Genomic DNA, 17,258 nt, shown 5'->3' with positions numbered 1-17,258 from the left:
GATTCCCTCCAACAACTTGCCCACCACCGCCGTCAGGCTCATTGGTCTATAGTTCCCTGGCTTGTCCTTACCACCCTTCTTAAACAGTGGCACCATGTTAGCCAACCTCCAGTCTTCTAGCACCTCACCTGTGACTACCAATGATATAAATATCTCAGCAAGACACCCAGCAATCACTTCTCTAGCTTCCCACAGAGCTCTAGGGTACACCTGATCAGGTCCTGGGAATTTATCCACCTTTATGCGTTTCAAGACACCCAGCACTTCCTCTACTGTAATATGGACATTTTTCAAGATGTCACCATCTATTTCCCTGCATTCTATATCTTCCATGTCCTTTTCCACAGTAAATACTGATGTAAAATACTTGTCTAGTATCTCCCCCATTTTCTGCGGTTCCACGCAAAGGCCGCCTTGCTGATCTTTGAGGGGTCCTATTCTCTCTCTGGTCACAAACCAAGAACAATATCAAGAGTCTGTCACTTTACTCTTATTTTGTTCTATTCTGCAGAGCAATATCCATTGGAGCCAATCAGTAAAAGGATCAGGCAGAAAAATGGATAAACATGGGCCTCTCCTGGACGAGGTTGCCAGGGCAATGTCAGAGTGCCCACCAATGGACAACGAATTGTTAATGAAAGTCCGTCTCTGGAAGGTAATGAGTCACATACATGCTTACTGTTGTGGGACTGCTGAGTCATTGAAAGTCAAAGTTAGATTGAATTCTTGAATGAAATGGTTGTTTGGTACCAAGGGTATGAGCAACACCATTAGCATTGTAGCATGCAGTTATCAAGATGGAAGAAGATGGACCAGGGTTCTCTTATGCCTAATAATTTCCATATACCTGTTCACCCACCCACCCTAATCTTTTCATCCAGTTGTGCCCCACATCCTTTTTGTGAGCTACATAGTAGGTACACCTGTGATGGAAGAATTCCTTAAAAGGCTTCCATTTCCATCTGACAGGACTAATTCCAGTCCTGTTAGAAGCATGGGAATATAATCAGTTTTGGTAAGATCTGTTTGAAAATAATCAAACAAATAGGATTCAGAACAGAAATTCTTCCCTTAACCAACCTCTTTGAACCATTTGCAAAGTATTGCATGGTGGCTCAGTGGTTAGCACTGTTGCCTCACAGTGCCTGGGATCTGGGTTCGATTCCAGCACCAGGTCACTGTGTTAAGTTTGTACACTCTCCCTATGTCTCTCCTCCCATAGTCCAAAGACTATGCTAAATTGCCCACAGTGTCCAGGGAAGTGTAGTAAATACAGAATTATAGGGTGGGTGGATTGCTTTTCAGAGGGTCAGTGTGGACTTGATGGGCTGAATAGTCTTCTATTATTTACAGCACAGAAACAGGTTGTTCGGTCCAACAAGTATAGCAGCACTCCTCTGGAGCGGCCTCCCATTCTGCTTCATTTAGCCAGTCAACATGCCTTAATTCCTTACAGGCCTATCTAGCATAAATGTATCTATGTTATTTTCCCCAATTACTCCATTTGGCAGCAAGTTTGACATTCAAGTCACTTCCTGGTAAATAATTTTCTTCTAACTTCTCTACTGGATTTATTGATGACTATCACGTTTTTGGCACTTGTGTTTAAGTCAGAAGGTTGTGGGTCAAGCCCCACACCACACGATTGAACTCAAAACCTACCCACACACTTCCAGTACAATACTGAGAGAAAACTACACAGTCAGAAGCGCTATTTATCAAATGAAACAGCACATTAAGCCCTTCTGCCCTGTCACATAGATGTAAAATATCATGGTGCTATGTAGGAAATGCAGCAACCAATTTGTCAACAGCAAGGTTCTGCAAATGGCAATGTGATAAATGATTAGATAACTTATTTCTAACAGTACACTGGTCAGATCTTAAATTGAAGTTACAACATGTTTTAAATAAACTCAAGCTTTTCTTTCTTAAACACTCGTGTTGCTACTTTGGAGAACACCTACATTCTGTCCATAAAAATGTCCCCAAACTTCCAATTGCATGCCACTTCAACACACCACTATGCTCCCATGCTGACATTTAACTTATGCTTGCAGCAGCGTTATAGAGAGGAACAGCATCTCATCTTCTGCTTGGAGTCTTTGTAGCCTTCAGGATTCAATATCAAGTTCAATCATGATCCTTTCATGCCTGCTACCCAGCCCCACTCCCCAGGTCCTGTATGGCATGACTAGCTTTCAGCACATGGCCAACGTTCACCCACCCATAGCCCCCATTATCACCTATGCAGCTTTTTTTCTTCCCTAGCTTACTCACAACAAATCCTTTACCTGCCTAATGCTCTCTGGGCTGCATCTCCACCTGCCTGCTGACTCTCCTCCACTCCCCACTGACCCATCCCCCAGTTGTTAGCATAAATACTACTTTCTCCTAGGTGCTTTCATTTCTGATGAAGGATTACTGGACTCAAAATGCTAACACTGTTTTGTCTCCACAGGTGCTGCTAGACCTGCTGGGTTTCTTCAGCAATTTGCTTTTGATTCAGATTCTTATACATTTCAGTCAACTCACTCCTCTCTCCTTTAAACTCCAATCGAAACAAGCCTATCCAACCTATCCACATGAAACAACACACTCATTTCCAGTAGAACTCCTGTATGCTACTTCAATAAATTTGCGTCCTTCCTTAAATAAGGAGACCAAAACTACACATAGTATTTGAGATGTGGTGTCAGTAATGCTATAATTGAAGTATACCATCCTTAGTTTTATGCTCAATTCCTCTCCGAATAAACTATAACATGCCATTAGTCTTTTTCATTATGTGCTGTACCTGCATATTAACTTTTTGTGATCCATGCATCAAAACACTGAAATCCCTCTGTACCTCAGGGGTCATTCTGCGTTTAACTAATACTCTGCTTTATATTTCTTTCTGCAAAGGTGAATAATTTCGCATATTTCTTCATCAGCCAGATTTTTACAATCTCAATCAATCTGTATCCACCTACAATTTACTTATGTCTTATTCACAGAGTAATTTCCGTCCAATTTTTTGTGTTGTCTGCGAATGTCTTTGCTCTCATCATCAGAGTCTCTGTTCTCTGCCAGCGAACCAAATTTCTATCCACACCAATATGTTTCACTCAAAGCCATGAGCTTTTATTTTCTGCAATAATTTTTGATGTGAGACCTTATTGTGTGACTAATGGAATTCCAAGCATGATACCTTTACACACAGTGCAGGTTACTCCTTCAGAGAAATCCAATAAATTTATTAAACATGATCTACCTTTGACAAAACTGGCTTGACTCTTCCTGACGATCTTGGGTTTTTCCAAGTGCACAGCTATAATCTCTTTAATGATTGAGCCTAACAGCTTCATCACTACAGATGTTAAGCTTGCTGCCCTAGAATTACCTGTTTTCTGCCTTATTCCCTTCTTGGGCAAAGAGGTTATATTTGCTAATTTCCATTGTGCTGGAATCTTTCCTGTGTCAATGGAAATTTGGAAAATTAACCCCAATGCATTTACCTCCTTAGTAGCAACCTCTTTTAAGGCCCTGGGTGAGGTTCACAGTTCCATTGATTTGCTGAGTACTATTTAACTCATTATTATACTTCCACTACGTTTCTCTCTCCCTTCCACCTCTTGGCTTACAGCTATTGCTAAAATGTTTTGTGTTTTCTCTATAGTGAAAGGAGAAGCAAAATATTTGTTCACTTAATCCACCTTTTCCTTATAATCTACCGTCAACTCTCCATTCGCACTCTCTGGTGGACCAATACTCACTTTATTTACTCTTTTCCTTTTTAATTACTTGTAGAAACTCTTGCTGTCCGTTTTTATATTCCTATCTGGCTACTTCTCATATTCTAATTTCTTCCACGTGATAGTCCTTTTACACATTTTCTACCATACGTTGTATTCTGAATCATCATATGACCTGTCACTGATCACTGCAGTTATATGTCTGTTCCTTACGTTTGACACTTTTTCTGACTTATAGTTAATCACAGATGGTGGATCCTTCCCTTAATTTTTTTTCTTTATAGTGGGAATATATTCATTCTGTGTATTCTAAAATATTCCCTTAAATATATGCCAGCGTGTCCGTACTGATCTACCTCCTGCTTTAATATACTATTTCAATTTGGCTAGCTCAACCCCTATACCCACAAGGCAGCCCTTATTTAGGTTTAAAACACTAGTCTTGCACCAAATCTACCCTGTTAAAAGTGGATGTAAAATGCAATCATTTTGTGCAACCTAGGGGTACCTTAACTCTGAGGTCATTAATTGATCCTTGGTTTAACACAATATAAGTGGTTTGGATCAGAGTGAGTCATAGAGTCATAGAGATGTACAGCATGGAAACAGACCCTTCGGTCCAAACCGTCCATGCCGACCAGATATCCCAACCCAATCTAGTCCCACCTGCCAGCACCCGGCCCATATCCCTCCAAACCCTTCCTATTCATATACCCATCCAAATGCCTCTTAAATGTTGCAATTGTACCAGCCTCCACCACTTCCTCTGACAGCTCATTCCATACACGTACCACCCTCTGCGTGAAAGAGTTGCCTCTTAGGTTTCTTTAATATCTTTCCCCTCTCACTCTAAACCTATGCCCTCGAGTTCTGGACTCCCCAACCCCAGAGAAAAAATTTTGCCTATTCATATTATGTTTCTGATGAAGGGCTTTTGCCAAAACTTTTCCTGCTCAGATGCTGCCTGACCTGCTGTACTTTTCCAGCACCACTCTGATCTAAACTCTGGTTTCCAGCATCTGCAATCCTCACTTTTGCTGAACACAACATAAATCCATAACATGCTCTCTGGGTCAGTTCCAAAATGTGTTGCTTTAAGAAAGTGTCTCAAATGCATTCTTGAACTCCTCATCTAAACTACCATCATCTATCTTATTTTGTTGTTTATAAGTAAATTAAGTTCACCCATGATTGTTGCTTTTCCTTTATCAGATATTTCTTCTTGCATATTTTGTGCTGTCTCAGGCTGGGGCTGTTTTCCCTGGAGTGTCGGAGGCTGAGGGGTGACCTTATAGAGGTTTACAAAATTATGAGGGGCTTGGATAGGATAAATAGTCTTTTCCCTGGGGTCGGGGAGTCCAGAACTAGAGGGCATAGGTTTAGGGTGAGGGGAAAGATACAAAAGAGACCTAAGGGGCAAATTTTCCATGCAGAGGGTGGTACATGTATGGAATGAGCTGCCAGAGGATGTGGTGGAGGCTGGTACAATTGCAACATTTAAGAGGCATTTGGGTGGGTATATGAATAGGAAGGGTTTGGAGGGATGTGGGCCGAGTGCTGGCAGGTGGGACTAGATTGGGTTGGGATATCTGGTCAGCATGGACGGGTTGGACCAAAGTGTCTGTTTCCATGCTGTACATCTCTATGACCCTATGACTCTCAGCTTTCAGCAAGACTTGCATTTATGTAGCACTCTCACAACCTCAGGACTTTCCAAATGACTTTATAGCCAAACAAGTACTTTGGAATTCAGTCACTATTGGAATTTGGCACTCTTGCCCCTGAATTTTGTGGGAGTTGAAAAGTGCGGCACTGGGAAAAGCACAGCAGGTCAGGCAGCATCCGAGGAGCAAGAGAGTTAAAATTTTCGGCATAAGTCTTTCATCAGGAATGTATGTAGATCAGGTTCCAACAACAGACTTGAACACAAAATCTATCCATACGCTTGCAGTGTTATATTGGGGAAAAACGTCACTGTCATAGGCATTTAGACACTTAGGCACTCTTTTTTTGGATAAGATATGAAACCAAAACCTTGTTTGGCCTCTCAGGCGGGTGGAACAGGCCCCATGCTACTACTTTGAAGAAGTGTCCATGTTTGTTTGCCATATGTGTATTCCTTAATTAATATCTAAAAGCAAGTTATCTGTTTATCTATCTCATTGTTATTTTTGGAACTTGCATACATTGATACAATTCTACATTAGCACAATACTACATTTCAAAAGTATTTAATTGGCTGTAAAATATTTTACAACATCCTAAGTTACAAACTGGAATCTCTTGAATGGATTTTAAACAATTGTGGTATGCATCAACTACTTGTGTGATGCCTTTTTCTTTCTGTCTTACACACTCTTACCCTCTCTGTGTTGCTGACACTGTCTCTTTTTTCTGGCTGTCTTTTATATTCCTTCTGTTTCTATTGCTCTATCAGTATCTCACTGTCTCCATTGCTATAATTCTTTATCCATCTCTTCCTGTTTCTGACTCACTGTCTCTGACTCTAATTTATTTTCTCATCCTATCTGCTGTTCTCTCTGTGTCTCTCCTGATGAGTTTCTCTTTAACTGTCTTTCTGTCTCTCACTCTATTTACTTCTATCTCCATCAGTCTCACTGTAAGTGCCTTTCTATCTATATGCCTGACATGTTTTTTCTGTTGTGTCGCTCTTTAACTCTATTTCTATTCCTTTCTATTCCTTTGTCTTACACTTCCTCCAATTCTACCCTCTTTGTATCTTTATCTTTACCACTTTTTTTTTTCTTTCTCTTGTCTCCTTCCTCTATCTTTGTCTGTTTCAATATTTCTATTGTTCTCAATTTTTAGAAATTCTTCATGGGTGCACATGTCACTGTCTAGTCTATCATTTGATGTCCATCCCTTATTGCTTTTGAGATTGTCCTCCATCTCTCTCTTTCCCGAAATCTCACAATTTCTCTCACTCACTCTAGAATTTCTCTCTCACTTTCTATGTGTTTGTTTCTCCCTGGATGTCAGGTTCTCCATTATTACGTCTTTACTGTCTTGTGTCGCTCTCCAGATGTTCCTGTGTGATTCTCCTTAACTTTCCCTTGATCTATCTGTTCATCTCATTTTAACTTCCTGCATCGCCCCTTAATGTATTTATATTGAAGCTTTAATGAGCTCTGTCTTTCTCATTTTTCTAAAGGTGGTGCTAAATGAGAACGAGGGGGCCTGGGGCCGCCTGACTGCAGAAGATGATCCCAGGATTCTCAGCATGCTGATGTGGAGCTGGCTGGAACACCTCAAGGTTGATCATTCTATCTGAACAGGAAATAGGTCATAGACCAGCAAGACTGACGCAATGAACCATGGGGCTACATTGCATTGGATCCAAGTTACAAGCTTCCACAACCAATGCTCTGTGCATTTGTCCCAATTTTAAGATTGATGGCCTAGAAGGAACTTTCAATGACTTTTATTCATTCTCTGATGTGGCACTGCTGGCAAGGCTGGCATTGATTACACTTCCCCAATTATCCTAAAATGTATTTGGTGAGCCGATGCACCAAGTGGTTTGCTAGGTCACTTCAGAAGTCACTTAACAGTCAACAATATTATGTTGCCATAGGAATAGTCTCATAATACCATGAATCACATATGTGCCAGTAAGTATGGTAGGTTTCTTTCCTCTAAGTGCATTTGTGAACCTGTTGGCCAGGTCACTTTTACTGATCCCGCCTTTATATTCCTGGTTTTCGAAACAGAACTGGAATTCTCAACTGGCATTATGGAACTCAAGCTCAGGTTTTTTGGCTTTTTAAGTGCAGGCCTCTGGGTTACTAGTGCAATAGTATGAGCAGCACACCATCCTAACCTGCCTCAGTCTCTATATGTGAACCTTCCCTGTTGTGGTATATTACATCAATATTATTTTGTATCTTCATTTGGAGAACACTGAAGGGGTATGGGAAGTTCTGATTGACCTCAGAGCCTGTGGCTTTGCAGAGGAGTAATCTGCCATGTCATAGCATCACTCTCTGGGAAATCCTGTTTAGAATGTGAACAGAATCAAGTCCATAAGCAGAAACTGGTCTCTCTGTAACGCGAACAGATCTCAGGACTGTAGACCTGACAACAGTTTGTATTTTCTGGAGAGTTGTGTGAAAATTGGAGATTGGGTTGCTGAGAGTGAAATCAAACAGGGTTGATTATGACTCTGAATCAGCTGATCATGGGCCTTATTCTTCTCTGCAGGAACCAGTACTGAGCACAGAAGATGTAGTGACACTGCTGTCTAAGCCCACAGTTAAAGGGACTCTGGGGGATCTGGAAAAGGTAAGTGTTCTTTTCAAATAGTATTCATGTACAGCATGACTTCAACCTTTACCTTCACATCAGCAAAGCAGAATAGTCTGAAGATAGTGAAAGTTTATCAATGAAATATAATGAGGTCATATAGTCCCATAATGCCTGTGTCATTGCGAACATCAGTGTGAATTGTATAACAGACTGACATTCATATGTTGAATTCAGCAGCAAAAGCCTTTCAGAGATTAAAAGGATTTTGTTGTAAATCTTCAGCTTAGCACAAACACCAGTTTCCACCTTTCCCTTCTGGATCCTTTCCCTGTCCAGAAGCCAAACCCCACTAATTTTATGGCTTTATAAAAATATTTTTAATACTCAGGACCAATGAAATTAAACATCCAAAGAATTTAGCTTTTCTTTCAATTTTGAAAAACCCACCATCAAATCACCCAATTAACTCACTAAGCAAGCAGCAAATACAAGCACTGCCCACCTGAACACCCCTTGTTTTTCAAAAATTTAACATTTTTAGATGCGTTATTATACACCTCCAGAACAGATGGAACTTGAACTTGGACCTCCTAGTCCAAAGACAGGAACATTGCCACTGCACCACAAGAGTCCCCGAACCCCTCACATTTTTTTAACTCTTACTGCGGACTTGGGTTAACGTTGTACATTGTGCCGAGAGCCCTCTCTTTATTTTTCACTTTTTTGCGGTTTATTTTTAAAAATCATTCACAGTATAGTTTTGATCAACATTGACTGTTTGCAAACCTTTGTAAGATGTGACAGGAATATGGGTTACCAACATGTCAAGTTTTTTAGAAGGATTCCCATCATCATTGTGCTTTCTGGATAAACAGAAATGAATACAACATGAGACATTCCTATCACCTTTAGCCCAAACAGCTTTGTTCAAATGAGCATCAATGCAGACATCAGGACTACCCATTTTCTTCACTGCAAATTTAAAGATTTCCTTAAAACACATGCCAAGAGAACGCTTGGGGAAGTTTATTATATATTCCTTCATGAGCACAATGTTGATGGCAGAACTTCTCTCCATCTTTTTTAGTGGGAATCATCTTGTCAGGAAAATGTCAGAAAAGCAGAACCTGTTTTATGTCCCTTTCTTTCTGCCCAGAGATGCTATGAATGTGTTTTTTTAACACTACTAAATCAACCATGTTACTATTTAAAAGAGCGGTTTTAAAAACACAGTCTGTCAGGGGAGAATACAAAGTCCAAAGGGCATCTTCTGTCAATCAGCTTGGAGCTGTTCTGTTTGAGCAAGATGCCTTTAGAGAGAGGTGGGCAGCACGCTACTCCAGTTCGGTTTAGTTCCCTTCCCCTCTCCCCCTATCTTTCCTTCACATTTTGGTATCATTGCCCTCAAGGGCTTGGTATGTCAATTGGTAATTTATGTGGAAACACACTGATTTAATTGTGGAAGATAAAAGAAAAAAAAGTAACATGAGTGATTTGATTACGGAAAAAAAATGTTCTGTTTGACCCCATCAAGCAACCTGCATTTCTAACAGTGACAGATTCCCTTTGTTGTAAGCAATAAAAAATATATATATGTATACAAAGGTACATAGATGAAAATGACCAAAAACACAATTTCAAATTATATGTGTGTATATACTTACATTGGGCAGAATATTATAGTCCCCCAGCAGAGAGATACAAGATTCTGCCGGAGTTATTCTTGTTACATACTGCTTGTCCATGTTATATCTTAGCATGCCCCAGTTAAGGCTCTTAATTGATGACTTAGGGGCTGCAGCTTACTTGGTCACAGTTTTTAAGACAATGGAAGGCGGATTGATATGAGGATTAGGTAGGGGTGCAGGGGATTGTGTTGATGCTTGAAAGGTTATGGACTTCAGGCTGTAAAGGGTGGGAAATGACTCCATCACAGGCCCTTTTTCCCAACTGGAAGTAAATGCAAGATCTCCCTCTTCCCCAGTGTGTATCATCTCCTCCCCTGGCCGTAGCAACCGGACCCGCAAGGTGCCCTCCTCTCTTGCCCTACTAGATTCTCCCAGACTTACCTCTATCCTTGGTTCCCGATCTTTTGTCGTTGGAAACTTTCCTGTCGTTGGAGAGCAGGGACACACACAGCACTGTTAGGGAGGGAGATCCAGGATTTTGACTCAAGTGACACTGAAGGAACAGCAATATATTTCCAAACCAGGATGTTGAATGTCTTGGAGGGGAATTTGCAGGTGGTAGGGTTGCTGCAAAGGCTTTGAGGAGACCAAAGTTAAGTTACTTGCTGCAGGATTCCTAGCCTCTGACCTGCTCTTGTAGCCATAGTATTTATATGGCCAGTTCAGTTCAGTTTCTGGCCCCCCTATAATGCTGATTGTAGGGGATTCAGTGATGGTAATGCCATTGAATGCCAAGCAGTGTTGATTAGATTGTTTCTTGTTGGAGATAATAATTGCCTGGTGCTTGGGTGGTAGTGTGTGTTTGTCATGCATGTTCATGGGTTACTATATCTGTAACCATGTGTATGATAATGTGCCTTTGCTTTTCAAAGGGCCTTCCTTGAGATACTCTAGGGAGTTACTTCTTGACTTTCAGGGCTATATCTTTGTGCTCAGAAACTGTTTTTCATTTTCACTCCTCCATGAGGTGACGCAGTCTCAATGTAATAATACCTTACATATTTGTGTTGATGTATGGTATATTTGGATTCTCAAAAGCAGAATTAGAAAAATTCCCATCAATATCCTTGATAATTATGAGCCCTCTGTTAAACTTAAAGCCATGCCATGCAAATAAAGCATTAATTTCTTAGACTCCGCCATATTTAAATTGGCACAAAAACAGTCATAAGCTGGGAACAAATTTTTTTCAAAATTGCTAACACAAACTTTCACGGACAAAAGGCCATCACCCCAAACACATCCAAACACACTTTCCACAGTCTGATAAGGTCATAGTTAATACATTTCTGGTGTATGTGAAGAAAACTGGAAGATTTTAACTATGTAGTTGCCATCCTTTTTACTGCATCTTAAATTTCGATTTCAGTTTGAATTTTAACAACTGACATTCTGTATGTTACAACAGCATCCATTACATCATTCTCCTATATCTTAGCTCCTGAGCATATGAAGCCTTAAGCTAGAGATTATACATTCAACATCTTTGTGATTAAAGTTTACCTGACTCCTGATTAACTGAGTATTGCTTTGGCATCAGGTTTGAAACTTTCTCCTTTGCAACTTCCTTCTCTCCACCCTTGTAACCTCCCTCTCTTTCTCTGACCCTTGCAGCAACTCTCCCTCCTCCTTGCAGTCTCCCATGCTCTCTTTCTATCTCACTGTCTTACAGCATCCCACTATTTGTCTGTCTCTCTCTTTCTTTTTGTTCCTTTGTTTCTCTCTTCAGCTTTGCATCTTCCAAATCCCCAGCCCACCATGCCCCTCCCATCACAACAGTGGAATAGCAACTCCTGATCCCATCAGCTCAGCAATCCACGCTTGTCCACTCCTGGCACTCATGTGGCCCCTGGTATCTCTTTGTCACCATATACTGTGTCACTACTATTCCACATACATGCCATTTCTCTTGCAAAGCTACAAACATAGTTTTACTATTGAACCTATCAGCATTAAGTACAGGAGCTAAAAAGCCTGTGATTGGAAGAACACCTCAGAGATTCAGACGGTCCATTGTTAAGGGGCAAATTTTCTCCTATTAGTTACCCCCAAGACTGAATTTTTTCCAGATCTTCTGGGGGCGAATTCATCCTCCGCCCGTCATATCTTGAAAATTGCCACTTGACCATTGAGCCTGGAGGATAGGTCCCATGAGTAGCACTGACTGGCCATGCCAAAAGATGGAGGCTTGGAGATCCCCATTATTGACAGACCTTACCCTTAACACAACAATCTGTTTGTTGTGCCTTTCTAGATATGAGAGATACAGAGGTTGCATTTAAAGCCATGTAGGAATTCTTGAATGCAGTTGAAGAACAGCAGGAATTCTCCATGTGGTTAGGGTTCTTTATGATCTTGTCTGTTTTTTTGCTTGCACTGTAAAAATGGGCACCTAATCCAATCCTGATTTATAAGATGATCCTCAACATTCTTTCTTTGTTCCTTCATCTTCCAGTGTCAGGAAGGAACAATCAATTGCATCTTGGATTGTATCAGTAAACTCACCGGCCTGTCCTCCACATTGGAAGATTCCATAATTCACCGACTGATCCTAGCACTGACTCAGGTAGGGTCATTCAATAAGCTTGAGCACATAAACTAGACTCACACCTTAGTGCCAAGCTAAAGGAATGTTGCATTATCAGTATTATCATCTTTTGGATGCAATCCTGCCTGGCCACTCAGCTGGACTGTAAAGCCTCCAGGGCACTATTTCAAAGAGTAGGAGAATTCCCACTAGTCCTGGCTCACAGTTACCCTGAAACCAACATGATTAAAATAGGTATTCTGGTACTTTATCTCCTTCCTGTTTGTGTGTCCTTTTAGTGGACAAATTAGCCATTCTTTGCCATACCACAATAATGATGGTAATGAAAGGGGCTATTAGGCAAGTTATTCCTTATAAATAGGGAACCTCATTCATCTGGCTACAATGAAGGACAAATCGTTAATTTGTCTGATGCTTGCACTATGATGGCTTGGTCTTGACCTTCCTTAAAATACATTTTTCTAAATAGCTGCCTGCTAATACAGAACTTATTCATTGATAAAAAGAGACAGAATGTCAAAGATTTTCATGTTGTACTCATCAGGACCGACATGCAAGAAAACAAACTTGAAAAAGGAACATAAGTTTATATGGATGAGGAGAGAAAAGGCAAAAGAGGAAGGAATTAATGTGTAAAGCCGTAAACAGATGATGACCAAAAGGATCAGAGAAAGCAGATCTAAAAGCAAATCAGGAGCTAAGACTGGAAGTTACAAAAGTAATAATAGGACAAAACTTAAAGCACTGTATTTAAAAGCATACAGAACTCAAAACAAAAGGACTTGTAGGACAAATTGAGATAAATAAGTATGATCTAATTGCCATTTCTGAGGTAAGATAATACTTACTTATTGTAGATTGGGGCCTGAATATTGAAGGGACCTGAATATTATGACATTTAGGAAGGAAGGCAGCAGGAAAAGGTGGAGGAGTGTCTCTGTTAATTAAAGATTGTATTATCACAATAGGGAGGAATAACCTATAAGAGAAAGTGAGGTCTGCAGATGCTGGAGATCAGAGCTGAAAATGTGTTGCTGGAAAAGTGCAGCAGGTCAGGCAGCATCCAAGGAACAGGAGAATCGACGTTTCGGGCATAAGCCCTTCTTCAGGAATGATTAAGAAGGGCTTATGCCCGAAACGTTGATTCTCCTGTTCCTTGGATGCTGCCTGACCTGCTGCGTTTTTTCAGGAATAACCTATATTCAGGAAACCAAAATATAAAAGCAGTCTGGGTAGAGATGAGGAATGATAAAAGCAAGAGATCACTTGTGTGAGTTGCTATAGGCCCCCTAACAGTAACCATATGATAGGACAGGGTATCAAGGAATAAATAACGGGAGCTTGTCAAAAGGTTACAGCAAATATCATGGTGGATTTAAGCCTACATTTAGACTGGTAAAATCAAATTTGGAGCAAAGTAGTCTAAATGAAAAATTCATCAAATGTTTTCAGGCTAGTTTCTTAGACCAGCATGTACTGGTGCCTACCAGAGAGTAGGCTATACTAGTCACAGTTTTGATCATTGAGATAGGATGAATTACTAACCCCACAGTGAAAGAGCCACAGGGTAGCAGTGACCATATCATGATTGCATTTAACAAAGTGTTTACGGAAGCGGAGTGGGTCCAAGACTACTAATTTGAACATAAACAAGAGCAATTATGAGGGCCTGAAAGCAGAGCAAGTGAAAATAAACTGAAAATTTAGATTAAGGAAATAGGTCAATAGAGTTGTAGCGGCAAATGTTGAAGTGGATATTCCAGAAAGCATAGATCAGATGTATTCCAGCAAATAAGAAAATTTCTAAAGGACAGACATACTATACATAGTTAACTAAAAACGTCAAAGATCGTATCAAATTCAAAGAAAGACAGATAATTACACAAAGATAGATGGCAGGTCAGAAGATTGGACAGAATATTAAAAAAAAAGGACAATGAAAAGATTAATAAGGAATAAAAATTAGAGTAAGTTATCTAAAAATATAAAAAACAGATTGGAAAAGTTTCTTCAAATATTTTTTAAAAAGACTGAACAAAGTAAGTGTTGATCTTAAAGAAAATGACAGAGGGAATTAGTAATGGTGGATAAAGAGATGGCAAATGAATTGAACAGATATTTTGTGTTAGTCTTCACTAGAGAAGAAACAAATAACATCCCAGAAATAGATGTAAATCAGGAATTGAAAGGGAGGGAGGAACTCAAGAAAATTACAATGACAAGGGAAGTAATATTGAGCAAATTGTTGGGACTGTGCGTTGACAGGTCTCCAGATGCTATTGGATTTTAATGGTCTGAGGAACTCAGAAGAACTAGCTAGTGAAGTAGCTCAAACATTAGTTTTAGTTTACTAAAACTTATTCAGTTTTGGGAAAGTTTCTTTAGATTGTAAAATAGCTAATGTAGCTCCTTTATTGAAAAAGGGAGGAAAGTGCAGCGAACCTTTACCAGTTTGATTCCTGGGATGGCAGGAGAGGAGAGATTGAGTTAATTAGCATTATATTCATTGGAGTTTAGAAGAATGAGGGGGAATCTCATAGAAACCTGTAAAATGCTAACAAACTAAATCAGTTAGACAGAGGAAGTGGGTTTCCAATGGTGGGCGAGTCCAGAACCAAGGAGTCATAGTCCAAGTGTAAGGGGGAAGTATTTTAGGACTGAGATGAGGAGCGCTTCCTTCAACTAGAGAGTGGTGGGCCTATGGAATTTGTTACCACAGAATGTGGTTGAGGTCAAGATATTGTGTTTTCAAGAAGGAGGTAGATATAGTCCTTGTGGCTAAAGGGATCAAGGGATATGGGGGGGAGGGCAAGAATAGGGTACTGAACTTGATGATCAACCATGATCATATTGAATGGCAGATCAAGCTCGAGGGGTTGAATGGCCTACTCCTGGTCCTATCTTCTGTGTTTCTGTATTTTTCTATGAGGGAGACAGAAAGCAGGACACTGTAACTTAACATTTGTTGTAGGGAAATAAAGTAGAAAAATTGAATCAAACATAACATTCAATTTGCTTTCCTGATTACTTGCTGTACCTGCAGACTAACCTTCTGTGATTCATGCACTAGGACACTCAAATCTCTCTGCATCTCAGAACTGTGCAATTCTCACCATTTAGATAATATGCTTCAATTTTATTCTTTCTACCAAAATGGATAATTTGGCACTTTCCCACATTATTCTCCTCTTGCCAGATCTTAGCTCATTTACTAAATCTATCTATATCCCTTTCATGCCTCCTTATGTCCTACTCACACTCATTTTCTTCTCTATTTTTGTGTCGTTAGCATATATAGTGATCATACCTTCAATCTTCATCTGAATCATTTATATAAATTGTGAAGAGTTGAGGCCCCAATACTGACCCCTGTGATACACTAAGTTACTTCTTCAAAGAACTCCAATAAATTAGTTAAACATGATTTCTCTTTGATAAAACCTTGTTGGCTTTGCCTGATTACTTTAAACTTATCCAAGTGCCCTTTACTAATGTTTTTATTAATAGCTTCTAACAATTTCCACATTATAGATGTTAAGTGAACTGGCCTGTAGTTTCTTGCTTTCCGCCTCCCTACCTTTTTGAATAAAAGAGTTGCATTAGCTATTTTCCCGCATAAAAGAACCTTCTCCAAATCTACTGAGTTTTGGAAATTAAAATCAAAGCAACTATCTCACTAGCACTTCTTTTAAGACACTAGGATGAAATCCATCAAATGCAACAGTTGGGAGATTACGTTTCAGTTGCACAGATCATAGGTGAGACCGCACCTGGAGTACTGTGTTGCCTAATGAGGAAAGGCTGGACAGGCTAGGCCAGTATCCTCTAGAGTTTGCACAGCCAGAAATTATTCAACTGAAACATGTACGATCCTGAGAGGACTTGACCAGGTGGAATCAAAAGGATGTTTCCTCTTGTGGGAGAATCTAGAACTAGGAATCATAATTTACAAATAAACAGTTGCCTAGTTAGCCATGATATAGAGGAGCCAGTGTTGGACTGGGATGGACAAAGTTAATAATCACACAACACCAGGTTATAGTCCAACAGGTTTATTTGGAAGCACTAGCTTTCGGAGTGCTGCTCCTTCATCACGTAGCTGTGGAGCAGGTCCATAAGACACAGAATTTATAGCAAAAGATTACTGTATCATGTAATCCAAATGATATATTGAACAAACCTAGATTGCTGTTAAGTCTTTCATCTTTTAGAATGGGCTGCAGGTTTTGATTCATTAATAGATAAATCTCAGAACTTCCAAGTCACCTTCTTGAGGTAACTTAAGGTTTTATGACAAAAAGGTGACATCTGAGCTCAGACAATGCATTATTAAAGGTGTGAGGTTAGAGTCTGTCAGTATCCCAATCTTGGCTTCTCAGACAGTTGAGAGAAAATCTTTTCTTCTCAGAGTGTTGAGAGTCTTTGGAATTCCCTTCTAAAGCATAGGTTGATAGAGTTTTGATTGCTAATGGGATGAAAGCTTATTGATAGTATGCTATTATGATAGTATTGATAAGCCTTTATCTTCACTGTGGCCCTTAACTCTTCAATTACCTTTCTTCAACACGATCTATCATCTGTTTTTTTCCAATGCCCCTTTATTTTTTACCTGTTGTTTACAACTCCTATGATCCTGGAACTTGTGACATAACAGTACCAATATTGGCCTGGTAACCTAGAGTCATAGAGATGTACAGCATGGAAATAGACCCTTCGGTCCAATCCGTCCATGCTGACCAGATATCCCAACCCAATCTAGTCCCACCTGCCATCACCCGGCTCATATCCCTCCAAACCTTCCTATTCATATACCCATCCAAATGCCTCTTAAATGTTGCAATTGTACCAGCCTCCACCACATCCTCTGGCAGCTCATTCCATACATGTACCACCCTCTGTGTGAAAAAGATGCCCCTTAGGTCTCTTTTATATCTTTCCCCTCTCACCCTAAACCTATGCCTGCTAGTTCTGGACTCCCCGACCCCAGGGAAAATACTTTGTCTATTTATCCTATCCATG

The 17,258-nt window shown here is 40.1% G+C and overlaps 1 protein-coding gene across 3 annotated transcripts in view; it reads left to right on the top strand.

The window, feature by feature from the left end:
- Positions 1 to 17,258, top strand: part of zgc:77752 (uncharacterized protein LOC393862 homolog) — a 38,297-nt gene that overhangs the window by 20,121 nt on the left and 918 nt on the right. For all 3 annotated transcript variants that reach the window (XM_043713937.1, XM_043713939.1, XM_043713940.1), the window contains exons 8-11: positions 512 to 655; positions 6,910 to 7,011; positions 7,959 to 8,039; positions 12,147 to 12,257. In XM_043713937.1, coding sequence (XP_043569872.1) covers positions 512 to 655; positions 6,910 to 7,011; positions 7,959 to 8,039; positions 12,147 to 12,257 — 438 coding nt within the window. The remainder of the gene's footprint in view (positions 1 to 511; positions 656 to 6,909; positions 7,012 to 7,958; positions 8,040 to 12,146; positions 12,258 to 17,258) is intronic.

The sequence above is a fragment of the Chiloscyllium plagiosum genome, chromosome 23 (assembly GCF_004010195.1).
Source record: "Chiloscyllium plagiosum isolate BGI_BamShark_2017 chromosome 23, ASM401019v2, whole genome shotgun sequence".
Taxonomy (NCBI): domain Eukaryota; kingdom Metazoa; phylum Chordata; class Chondrichthyes; order Orectolobiformes; family Hemiscylliidae; genus Chiloscyllium; species Chiloscyllium plagiosum.
This window is presented reverse-complemented; position numbering and strand designations above follow the sequence as displayed.